This window comes from Ambystoma mexicanum, chromosome 10 (genome assembly GCF_040938575.1).
Source record: "Ambystoma mexicanum isolate Mex_15411 chromosome 10, UKY_AmexF1_1, whole genome shotgun sequence".
Lineage (NCBI taxonomy): Eukaryota > Metazoa > Chordata > Amphibia > Caudata > Ambystomatidae > Ambystoma > Ambystoma mexicanum.
Window position 1 is genome coordinate 722,114,074 of NC_090932.1, and position 13,556 is coordinate 722,127,629.

A 13,556-nucleotide genomic window follows, 5' to 3' on the forward strand; every position below is an offset into this window, starting at 1 on the left:
ATTGGCCTGTAATTTGTGGGGTCTGTTCTTGTGCCCTTTTCAAAAACAGGTACAACAATTGCTCTTTTCGACGACACAGGTGTTACTTGGGCATTCAGTATGTTTTTCGACAATGTGTGACACAACTTTACCCATTCATCTGGATGTTGTTTGACCATTTTATTGGTAAGCCCATCTGGGCCAGGGGTCAGAGATACACTAATTTGCTTGATATTGTTCAGAATGTCCTCTTTGCTAATAACTATGTCCCACTGTTGTATTTCGGGGGGACCCCAGTTCTTCAATGGGGCAATTTTTCATGAATAAGTTGGTGTACTGAGTGGTCCACTGTGCTTCTGATACCATGTTACATAAAGTGGATTGCTGCGGAGCCACAGTGTTATTTATGATTGACCAAAAATCTTGTGAGTTTTTTCGTTCCATGATATCAAGAATCTTCTCTGCATCTGGATGTTCCATTGTCAATTTATGAGAGATTAGCCAGTTATTATATTTCATTTTCACTGTCTTTTTTTCAGCAAAATGATTTGGATTATTTTCCTTCATATGGGCTCTCATGGTTTTTCTAAGCTCTCGCTTCTTTTTCACAATTTCAACGTCAAAGACATGCTTATTCTTGAAACTCGGCTTGTTCAATCCCCGGCATGTTTCTGTATATTATTCCAGCAATGTACAGTAATCAGTTTTGGTGCAATTTTCAGCATTTGTCTCATTCTCCAAAATTCTGGTAATGTTGTTGATCTTGATTGGATTCAACTTCAGTCTATTTCGACATGGTTCGAGACTACCATCTTGCTTCCAGGTTCCTGTATTGGATAATTGCTGATCCAAGAAATCGAAAGGTGATTTCTATGAGATTATGGTCGCTCTGGGGCATATTGACAACTCGTAATCTAGTTACATTCTGTCCCATTTTTTCCAAAGCAAAGAAGTAGTCAAGGATAGATTTATGTAGTCCTCGACTCCATGTTGCCCGTGGCGGGATATCAGCCAATGTATTTCCATTGAGTACTAGCATGTGTCGGCTCTCCATTTCTTGCATCCATGTGGCCTTGGTTTGATGTAGACTTTGATATAATAGATTCCAAACTTCCATCAGTTTTGCAGCATTATATTTTCCCACCAAATTACTAAAAAATTGTCAAATGCTGTGTATTGAAACATTTGTAAAAAATGTAGATTCAAATGACACAAATTCATTAGTGGTACATGATTCCCGAAACACAGCCATTCCATTGTAAAATCACAGAAAAATATATCTGCGCCCTTTTAAGCCAAATTTAAAGATTTCAAAAATGATGCAACTGCAATTCCATCTGAAATATTATGTATACCAATACATTTTCACCAAAGTGACTCTTCTTCCAACCAATTAATGGAGTACAATAATTTCCCCAACAGGACTACTCTGTGCCTTTAAAGCACCACATTTCAGTAGGAGGTGCTTAATAGTGTCTAAGGTATATATCTCACCAGAGAAGCGACACGCAACATCCATTGGTGAAATTATTCTTCTTTTCAACAAAACCTGTGTAGTTAATAACAAGTTCCAATGTAGCCTTAGCAGCAATGTTTTTAATTGTATATAGCGCGCGTTCATCCACAGGCTACATGGCGCTCACCAGACAAAAAGATGTAGCAGGATACAACAGGTAAGATTCAGAAAAGTCTTCAAAGCCCTGTGAATAAGGAAGATGATCAAAGGTGGCACGCAGGGACAGCGGGAGTGAATTCCAAGCCTTGGCTGCTGCTACCCAAGAGGTACAGCCAGCCATACACGAAAGTCTAACCCGAGAGATATGATTCAGGAATGCCGATTGCGAACAAAGGAATCTCGGGGGAACATAAGGATGGAATTTGGTTTACAAATATTCAGTGCCACATTTATAATAAAAGCTCTTTGCACAATACAGAGTGACTTAAACAGGACAAGTTTCTCGACCGGAGGCCAGTGAAGCTGGCAGAGAAGGTGCGACATATGAGCGCCGAAAGGAGGGCGAGTTACTGACCTAGCTGCTGCATTCTGAAGAAGCTGCAGATGGCGCACAAGATAAGCAGGATGAGCCAGCAAAAGCGCATTGCAATTAAGCAATATGCACTGAGCGGCGGGGGCATTACCGACTCAGGTAATGCCCCGGGGCCCATATTTATAGACCTGAGCGAAGCGAGGGCCTTAACGAAGGCCCCGGGGCATTACCAGAGTCGGTAATGCCCCCGCTGCAAGGGGCATATAGCTATTAGTACCCTGGCCCGCAAAAACTTCATGACCGGGGCAGTAAAAGCTGCAGCGTTTCAGGAGAAAAAAAAAAAGACATCAAAGAAAATGGCTGCCATGGAAAGGGCAAACGGAGTCGGTTTCCCCTTTCCATGGCGGTCATCGGGAGCGGACGCGCTGGAAACAGAAGCGTTTCCACTGTGTCCGCTCCTAAAAAAAAAAGAAGGTAATTGCGGTTTGGAGTGCGGTTCAGGGATTAGGGAAAAAATAAAACCTGCCTGGGTCCCCAGCAGGGGATGATAGAAGCCTCCAGCCGTGTGGAGGCTCGGAGCGGGGATGCCCTGCTCCGAGTCTCCACACGGCAGGAGGCTGCCATCGTCCCCCACCTGGGACAAAGGATAGAAGGTAAGTATGGTTGGAAGAGTAGGGAGGTGGGAGGAGGGAGGGAGGAAAAAAAAAAGCCAAAGCTTTACCTGAGTCCCCGGCAGGGGGCGAAGGTAGCCTCTCAGCCGTGGGGAGGCTCGGAGCGGGGATGGCCCCGCTTCGAGCATCCTCATTGGCTGAGGGGCTGCCATGCCCCCCGCCGGGGACAAAGGCCGTGGAATCCCAACAGAGGGATTCACAGCCTGGTAATGACTCGGCGAGGGCCAATCAGAATGGCTCTTTCATTCTGATTGCGCCCTCGCCGGGTACTAATAATCAATATTGCTAAGCATGAAGGAGGCTACCACGGGTGCCTGAAATTTCAGAGGAATGAAAGGCAAGACTTTCCGTAAGCTTCTAAATTTGAAATGGCCGGATTTACAGACAGAAGCGACCTGGTCACACATGGTAAGAGAGGAGGAGATTTTAACACCCATATCCTTCAGAGAGGAAGCAGGGGAAGGAAATGGGCCATGAATAGCAGGCCAGAAGTCAGGGGTACAGAAAGACAGAGGGCTGGAGGTGCCAACAACCAGAACCTCCGTTTTTTCACAATTTAGCTTCAGCCAATACTCATCAATCCCTAAACCCAGGACCTCAAGGGACCCCTTAAGCCGTGTAGCAGTTTCAGGCCTGGCAAGATCCAGACTAAGCATGATTTGCATGTCATCGGCGTAGGAGTAGCACAAGAAGCAATGGCAATGGATAAGGTGGAGAAGCGGCTGAATATGAATGTTGAACACAGTGGGAGATAGGGCAGAACCTGCGGGACTCCACAGGACAAGGAGAGAGACCTAGAGCAAAAGGGAGCAAGAAAAACAGATTGGGAACGGTCAGCCAAAAAGGTAGAGAACCAAGCCAGGACCTGGCCAGACAGACCCTCATACGACAGCCGGGAGATCATGGTGGGGTGGTCAACAGTATCGAAGGTAGCTGACAGGTATAATAAAATCAGCACCCCAACACCACCGTGATTAACCAGGTGAGCGAGGGTGTCTTTCATGGACACAAGAAATGATTTGGTGCCCCTTCCATGGTTAAAGCCATATTGTAAAGAGTCAAAGAGACTAGAAGATTCAAGAAAAGAGGAAAGTAGGGGAGAGACCAGAGACTCAAGAAGCTTCATAAGAAAAGGGAGAAGCGAGGTAGGGTGCAAATTAGAAAGAACAGAAGGATTTGGAGAGGGTTTCTTAAACAATGGAACTACTAGAGCATTTTTCAGGGCACTGGGAATAAAGCCAGAGGAGAGAGAGGTATTCACTGCAGATGTAATCAATGATACAATCTCCCCCGAAATCCTCTTGAGAAGACCAAGGGGAAAAGGGTCAAGAAGTGAGGCAGATTTAAGCTTATGAATAGCAGTCAAACCATCATGATCAGAAAAAATAGGAAAGACAGACCAATTAGTATCAGAAGTAGAAAGAGAGGGGAGTAAGAGAGAGCCACAGACCGCAAAGCAGTATTAACAATTTTCTGATCGATAATGTTAATCTTATCAACAAAAAAGTCACAAAGAGATTCACAGAGATCATGAGAAGGCAGAATCTGCAAGCTAGCTTTGATAAGGGAGGACAGCGAGTGAAGCAAATTGAACAGTGCTTAGGTTGGTTTATTGCTGCCTCAACTTTCGCGCTAAAAAAAGATTCCTTAGCTAAAAAGATGGACTTCTGATAAGTAGCATTGGCTAGGCAGAAGAGAGTCTTATCAGCCACACTGTAGCTAGCTCTCCACTTCCTTTCTGCCTGCCTACAGAGACGTTTATAAGCCTTAAGTCCATCCAAGAACCAGGGTTCTGAGGGCAGTTGGAAAGAAGGTGTCAGTTGCATTTAAAAAGGTCCTGTCTGACCACAGTGGAATAGCAGCCAGATGTAGAATGTAGAATGGCACAACAAAGTGATTGGACCAAGTTACAGGCAAAGAAGGAGTAGTGGTAAGAAAGGTCTCAAGAGCAAAAAATAAAATCGGGGATGTTGCCCAACTGCTGGGTAGTGTCAATGACCTGCTGGGGCAGACCGAGGTCTGACATGGAAACTAAGGAAGTGGAGACCTGCAGAGCACTAGCCACACTGAGAGGGATATTAAAATCACCAACAACCAAAAGGTTGGGGTACTTAAGCTGTAGTTTGGACACAAAGGTAGGAAACCCAGCACAAAAGATGCCATCAGGGCCCGGAGGCTGATAGACCACAAGAACAGAGAAAGTAGATGAAACCGAAATGTGGACTAAAAGGCTCTGCATCTTCAAAGTGTGGTCCACCACAATATAAGACATTTTAAAAATGGCTTTATGAATTAAAGAAACTCCTCCCCCAGGATGATTGAACGTATGGTCCCAATGGACAAGCTCATAGTTAGGGGGCAGGGCTTGAATTATGGACGGGCCGTAGACGTCCCGGAGTCAGGTCTCAGTCATGAACAGAAGATCAGGTTGAAAAGTATTCAGCAGATCATGACAGTCCAAGGCATGAGCTACCAGAGAAGAAGTATTCAATAGGAAACATCATAAAGCAGAGGATTTGAGTTGATACTTGGCCGAGGGAGATGATTTGCAGAATCCAGGAGGCTGTACAGTCTCATTGGGGGCAAGAAGCAGGAAATCACTGCCGGCCACATAGCTGGAGGACATATGGAAAGAAGCATTACCTTTGGGATGCGCCCCTTGCCCAGTCTGCGCACGAACGATCACAGACGGGTTAGACTTTGACGCCACTTCGACATGCGAGGCTCTAGCCCGCTGAGCTCATCCGCTGTGCTGACTGAAGGTGCGTCCCTTTTGACAACACATGGTATTGCGTTAGCCAGTCCCGTCCCACACCCCAAAGTGAAGAGGGAACACAGACCGCAATGCGTGTCTGCAAAGAGGAAGCCAGGAACCTTCCAGCCAGAGTTGGCGTGTCCAAGGAAAACAAAGCAAACAAAGTATTAAAAGACAAATGAAACAGTAAAATAAATGAACACAGTGTTCAGTCACCTGCCGCGCACGCAAAGCGTGCTAAAAGGAAATTATTAAAGTCAAAGCAAGTGAATAAAACAAATAGAATTCAGTCAACAAAGCTGGCGGTACCTGGTGGTTGTCATAGGGAAGGCAAGGCTGACTGCTTAAGAGCATGAGATACCAAGCCCCTCCACATCCCAGAGTGAAGAGGGATGACAGACCGCAATGCGTATCTGCAAAGAGGAAGCCAGGCACCTTCCAGCCGGAGTCGGCGTGTAAATGGAAACCAGAGCAAACAAAGTATTAAAAAACAAACAAAACAGTAAAATAAATTAACACAGTGTCCAGTCATCCGCCGCGCACACAAAGCGTGCTAAAAGGAAATGAATAAAATCAAAGCAAGTGAATAAAAGAAATTGAATTCAGTCAGCAAAGCTGGCCATACCTGGTGTTTGCCTGGGGGGAGGCAAGGCTGACTGCTTAAGAACAGAAGATGGCAAGCCCCTCTCACACCACAGAGTGAAGAGGGAAGACAGACCGCAATGAGTGTCTGCAAATAGGAAGCCAGGCACCTTTCAGCTGGAGTCAGTGTGTACAAGGAAACCAAAGCAAAACAAGTATTAAAAAACAAACAAAACAGTCAAATAAATTAACCGGGCGTCCAGTAACCCGCCATGCACGCAGAGTGTGCTAAAAGGAAATGAATAAAATCAAAGATGCCAACATGCTAATTAATCAACAAAGTTAGAGGAAAACAACTGACACATTTTTTTTTTAATTATGGACTTATCTATTCTTGAGATGCACTCTCTTTCTGTTATGTCTGTGTTAACAAGTTTTTGTATTAACGTAATGAAAGTAAATAATAAATAAATTAAAAATTAATTTAACAAAATAGGTTAACTTTAATATAGCACGTTATAAATGTTCCATTTCTAAGCATCATACTCTTAACTTTTGAATGGTACACTGAAGTCTGCTTATGCATTATATTTTGCTATGTATACGTTGCACAAACAATAACTTATGTACCTGCCTTGGGTTTGCCGGCATCAGCAGGCTTAAATCCCTCTACCAAATGGGCTAGCGGGCCTATGAATACATGTGTGCCTGGTATGTATTTGATCCTAATGCACAGGTGGGAATGGGTTGTGTTTCATTTAGCCCCTCATTCCGAATCTGGTTTCAGTAGAAATAATATGAACAATGGTGGGGGTCCTTCGTGTGAACATTTGATTCCCTTTGGTAGCAGGTTCCCACACAGGTGTCTCACACCTAGTCCTAACGCTATCAGAATCTGGCAATCCTATGCCCAACTTTCAGTAGTTACAAAAAAAGAAACCAATGCCTCACAGGTGATTTGTCAAGTTGAAGGACTCGGTGCCTAGTTTAGTGCAGGATCTGGATAGGCTATAATGGGTTGCTAGGAGAATTGGCTAAAGGTGACCTGAGGCCAGGTATTTTTGGGTGTTCAGGCTTGTGAGCGGATCAGAGAATCTGTGAAGTCGGGATAGTGACAGAAGATCAAACTTTTTTAGGGTGGTAAGATGGACAGACATCATTTTGGATGCAGGGTATAACAGCACTAGGCCAGTGTATATTTTGTTTGCAGAGAAAAGGGGCGAGCACGAGAAGGACTAGAAGGGTGGCTGTAAGCCATGTATTTTTTGTATGTTCAGGACCAAGAGGCAGAGCATGAAGGTGGTGGTGGGGGGGGTTGCAGTAGACCGTTTTATTAACTGTTCATGAATCTGGTACTCCCATGACATAGCTTTTTACCCGAAGCACTGCTAGGATATATGGCACATCAATGGGACAGAAAGGAAGACGGGGCATATCAAGATACAATTAGTTGAGCAGGAGCCAGGAATGGGATGTTCCATTCGTGCAAACTGTGTGTTGTTTTAATACCTACCAATCTACAGTTTTACATTTAATTTCAATTGAGATAGAAATGAAACATGCACATGCTGTTTTTCATGAAAAATATTTCTTAAAGTGTTTTTTCTTGTGGTGTACAGGTAACACCTGAAAATAACGACGGTAACAATTAATAGTTACATACTTCAAGTGTTTTTTTGAATACCTAAAACAAAAAGCAACCATCAACTTGGTTCTGAACATGTGTCCTAAGAAAATGTAATTAGAAATGAATACCATAGGGGGTATTTACTTGTGCTTAAATGTGTGTATCTAACAAATAGGTGCTAGCTAAATAGATAGATAGAAAGATAGATAGATAGATAGATAGATAGACAGACAGACAGACAGACAGACAGACAGACAGATAGATAGATAGATAGATAGATAGACAGACAGACAGACAGACAGACAGATAGATAGATAGATAGATAGATAGATAGATAAGCAGATGCTTGCACTTTCAATGTTTGCATATACATTCACAAGCGAATCAGTGAATTCAGAAATCATACCTGCTTTGTATTTCTTTTTCTTTCTAGATCAACTTTTACCATTGGTGGATACTCACAGCACAAGGTGAAAATGAACCTCAGTCACCCACTTGAAGAGCAAATTGAACACATCCATCTCAACTGTTCCAATTCCGGAAGGCATACCTATATATATATTTTGGTTCCTATCGTGTACAGCATCATCTTCGTTTTGGGCATTTTTGGAAACAGTCTGGTGATTTTTGTAATTTATTGGTACATGAAGTTGAAGACAGTGGCTAGTATCTTTTTGTTTAACTTGGCCCTGGCAGACATGTGCTTTCTGCTTACTGTGCCTATGTGGGCAGCATACACGGCGATGCATTATGAATGGATCTTCGGCAACTGCATGTGCAAGCTGGCATCTGCTGCCATATCCCTCAACCTATACACCAGTGTCTTTCTACTCTCGTGCCTCAGCATGGACCGCTACATGGCTATCGTTCATCCCATGAAGTCCCGTCTTTGGCGCACCATTCCCATTGCTCGAATTGCATGCGTCACAATCTGGGTGATGGCGTTCTCAGTCAGTTTGCCTGCTATTATCTACCGCGAGGAAAAGTTCCTTAGTGCACACAACATAACAGTATGTGCTTATTTCTACAACAGCAGCAATGACGGCATTCTTATTGGTGTGGGCTTGACAAAAAACATCCTTGGTTTCTTGATTCCTTTTCTGATCATTTCCACGAGTTACGCATTGATTGGAAAAACCTTAAAGGAGGCCTACCATATTCAGAAGAGTAAACCAATGAGTGATGACATCTTCAAGATGATTGTAGTCACAGTCTTGGCCTTTTTCTTCTGCTGGATCCCTCACCAAGTGCTCTCTTTCCTGGATGTATTGTTTCAGCTCAAAGTCATAACCGATTGCCGAATTCAAGACATCGTGGATTCCGCCATGCCGATCACCATATGCCTCGCATACTTTAACAGCTGCATGAATCCATTTTTCTATGGCTTTTTTGCAAAACAATTTAGGACACACTTTTTCCAGTTACTGAAATACATACCCCCGAAAATGAGGACCCACCAAAATCTGTCCACCAAAATGAGTAGTCTTTCATATCATCCATCGGAAAACATATTTGCTGCAAGATCTGTGGAATCACATGACCTTTAGCGGTAGACCACATCATAGAGCACTCCTCCTACTATTTCAGACTGAAATGAGGGTGCGCCATGGAATTCAGATAGCATTTGTAGAGCCTCTTGGTCACTCCACTGATGAAACAGCAAGCAGCAGAAGTCAGAAATGTCTAGGAAAAGAAGGTGAGACGGGGTGCCACAGTGATCCCCGTAAAGCAATCTTCTTCATCACTGCTGCCATAGGGACCTTGAAAAGGATCAATGGATTACCATTGGATAAATGGATAAAAGCATTACCTTGACTACGCTGGCTAACAAAACAGGAATGAAAGTGTGCCTCATTGAACTCTTTGCTGAATAAAGGATTCTAACAGGTTTAGTTGAATTACTGTTGCAAGTTAGCAACAGAGCAAGAGGTAGTTGACATTATTTGATAATTCACTGATAAAAATGCAGGTTTGTATGTTAGCATCAAAAAATACCAGGCGCTAATTGGTTTTGTTACTTCCAGAAAAAAAAAAACAGCCTTCAATGAGAAAAAGTATCAGCAGTTGACAACATAGCGATGACAGGTGGTCCAACACGTTTTGGGTTCTTTGTTTCAGTACAGCGCAATCTGAACTATTTTCAACGACGAATGTTTTGACTGGCCCCAGATTAGTGCAGAGCCATCTTAAATGTGGTGGCGAATGTGGAACCCTTACAAGTCAATAGATGCACTCATTGTCCCCTAAATGTACCCCAGAGACACTACATGGTGAAATGGAATGGCATGCGTTCATATTTCTGAAAATCTTATGCTGAATTCTGTACAAAACATGCTTAAAATAAGATTCAGAACTTGAAGTATTTGATTTCAACGACTTGGAACTAACGTGTTCAGAATATCTAAATATGGCCACTGTGCAAAAATGGAGCAAATGCATTTAGCACCCATTTTGTTTCTTGTAAAGAGGGAATAGACAGAGGGCCTCATTAGACGGGTGGCGGAGAACCATGGCGCTATTAGCTATTAGCTATTAGCACCATGGTTCATGCCGGTAAAATACCGGCACCGCCTTGGCGGAAAGGGGAATTACCGCCCCATTCCAAGGTTGGCGGGGCGGTAATTCCCCCTTCCACCATTGCCCTTCCCCATTCCCATTTTTGCCCCATAGGGCATAACGGGAATGGGGAAGGCGCTAATTACGTACCGCAAATTGCGGTACCGTAATTAGCTCCCTGGGTCCCTTTGCGGGTTGGTTTTTAACGCCTGCAAAAAGCAGGCGTTCAATCCCCCAACCAGCAAAGGGACCTCGTAGTAAGGCGGTAAGGATTTACCGTTACCAGTATTTTACCGGTACCGGTAAATCCTTACCGCCATCCTTGTAATGAGGCCCAAAAAGTTCAACAGAAACTGTATCATCTAAAATGGTTGCAATAGGGCAAGAATGAACTAGACAATGGTTTCACTGTTTGATTTGAAACATAAAAAGTAATGTATCAAAGCCATTCTTTTTATGGTAATCAGAAAACATAGTACAAAAACAGTTTGCTTCATTGTGCCCTTATGCATACGATTTTAGATACTATGATTGTGATAATGTTTGTATCATTCCGTATTACCTAAGGATAAAATGGGTGCTAAATGCAATTTGAAAGATATTTAGCATCAACACAAATCTTAGATAATATGTCCCAGGAGATCTTTTTTCCACACATACTATAAATGCATTTCATCATTAAAAAGGGAATGGCCCAAAAAATGAAATGTAAACAAACAGGAAGATATTGTATTTAATGTAGTTGAGAGGTTGTGGCAAGTGTGAGCCCTTAGAGGGTGTGCAGGCGAACCTACCGAGTACAATAACTGGTATACACAATGGCTGTTAGAAATAAGAAGGTCCTCAGAACTAAACAGTGTTTGTTGACAACATTTAACATAGTTATGAGCTAAATGGGTCGTTTTAAATGGCTCTGTCTAAACCAGACATGTAGACAGCACACCCTTCCATTTCCCATCAGTCTCATTGCTCATATAAGGGTATAGAGTGATCCAGTCTATATGTGTTCTCTTGCTGCCCAAGACTAACCTTTACCAGCATGAGTTGTCTGAACTCTCCGACAGTCTTTGGTCGCTGTACTACTCCCCTGTATTGTCTCCCCAAGTGCAAGCAGTGATTATAAAAAGGTTATCCTGGGGTTGGATCCCAGCTGCATAGGTGAGGCGTTTTCAAAACGGACATACTTCATGTAGACTAATGGTTGTTAGCTATGTGGCTTAGAAAGACCTAGAAAGGCATTTGCCTTTTGAAATGTTCTACCTTCGTACACAGTGCAATTGTAAAACCGTATGCCACATTCATATGAAGTGCATTCTTGTGAAAAATCTGTATGTTCCCATCATGATATTGACTTCATGTACCTCAGTGTGTGTAATGCATTGATCTTTGTACTTATGTAGTCATAGAAATGACAAATACTTATTTGTATGTGTTTACTGTCTTGACGTTTTTAAGCTTAATGATAACTTTCAAACGTTTCTATGGGAGAGATCTCATGCCATCTTGTTTTATCATGGATTCGTTATTCTCTTGTAATCTAAATTCAGTGAGGGATAGTTCCTTCTAACTGCTGAATTTCAGAAAAATCAAAAAGGTGCCTGCTTTCAATAACTCTAAAATGAATCTCTGTCATGCCCACTTAAGGTAAGCAGAGGGATGGCATATTAAAAAGTGTAAGGGGCACTTAAGAGGGAAACAATAACTGCTAACAACTTTACCAGGAGAGTGGAGTGCTTACAGAGTAAATATTCCAGCAGTCTCCAAACATTGAGTCCTAATCATGAAGAAGTTACTCTGGCCCCCGTCTTAACCTGCAGAGGTCTATATGAGTCACAAAGAAGTTACCATGAGTACCTCTGAATTACTTGTGACTTACTCAGTTACTCATAGTACTTTTTTTGTGAATCAAACAGCTCTCTCCTGATTTAGGTGAGGAGCAAGTCAGAGTAACTCTTACGCTGTAATGACTTGTTTGTAAATTGGCTCTCATGATCTTGAAATGAGTAGGGTAAAGGGAAACATCCTTGCTATTGTATGTTGCATATCCCGGAATTAGAGTCACTGAGGAATCTAAAGAACTAAGGGAAGCCATCCTTTTTACTAGTGTCCTTGAGGTCACTAGCCTCTCACGTATCTGTTATTGTTAACTAAAGGTAAATGTAGATTTGATTTATATCACTTTTTTAGATGGATGGCCTCTAATGTCTCTTACCTTTATTTTACACTGTAGGGCAATTCTACTTATGCCATACCTTTATATCCACATGTATTTTCCTCTGTAAACAATTTGATAACTATATCTTGTCACAAAAATGACAACCTAAAATGTTTCAATCAATGCAGGATGCACATTTATTGTATATAGAAAGCCTATGAATTTTGTTGAATAGTGTAAATAATATACCTCCACTTTTATCAAGTGTATTATTGGCCTGCTGTATGTAAAGTATGTTTGTCCTGGACAATGGTTCATGCTTCATATGCATATTTATATTAAAAAAGCACGTTAAGACATACATATTTATGCTAATGTACTCTTTATCTGTCTCAGATTTATGTTTTGCAGTTCTTAGGCCGTCATGCATTTGCTTATAATTTATTTTTGCTTAACACACATTTCTATAGTTGACATTCTGCATGGTGTGCGATCAGATTTGACTACCCTTGGAACAGCCTCGAAACTGTGGCACCGTTGACACATCTCAAATGCCACAGATGTTGGATTACTCTGGATTTGCAGCTGTGAAAAGGATCATGAATTCTGATTGTCTGCGATTAAAAACTGAATAAAAAGTTGTGGGAATGAGAACTTGAGATTGTAAAAATAAATAGCCTGATTCATGGAATTATTTGCGTGAAAAACGCAGATTTGCGCGTCTTTCTGACCGAAAATCCCTGTTTGAAGTATGGGGATTTTCGGGCAGAAGGGCGCGCAAATCTGCGTTTTTCACGCAAATAATTCCATGAATCAGGCAGAGAATCTCCAAAATTCACATTTTTCGCAAAGCACTAACAAATACGGTATCAATTAATATTCAAAAGAATGTTATTTCAGTTGTGTATGGCAAAAATGTCACACCTATATATTATAGTATGGAGTTCAGAAGAGCATCAGCTTCAACATTTCCATCCAGTCACCTGTTACACACAATTCAGAATTTGTATGTTGCAGTACCACATGTTCACTTTAATTGCAGTCTTTTGTCTACAAGAGCCAACTCTTTTATAGGCTATTGTCAACCCACAATGCTCTATTGACTCCCATTTGCTTAGAATGCCTACATATGCAAAATGTCAGAAGCTTTACAGCTTCCAGGACACAGCAAATACTATATAATGGCATTAATGCAGCTGATCTTTTCACACCTCTGGTATGATATCTGATTTTGGTAAATTGA

The 13,556-nt window shown here is 42.2% G+C and overlaps 1 protein-coding gene across 1 annotated transcript in view; it reads left to right on the top strand.

Annotated features, from left to right (window-relative positions):
* The window catches only part of AGTR1 (angiotensin II receptor type 1), a 215,337-nt gene extending 202,663 nt beyond the window's left edge, over nt 1-12,674 (top strand). Inside the window, exon 2 of the mRNA XM_069618316.1 lies at nt 8,036-12,674. Within this exon, the coding sequence (XP_069474417.1) occupies nt 8,036-9,149 (1,114 nt within the window). The 3' untranslated portion in view covers nt 9,150-12,674. The remainder of the gene's footprint in view (nt 1-8,035) is intronic.
* Nucleotides 12,675-13,556: the final 882 nt, after the last annotated feature.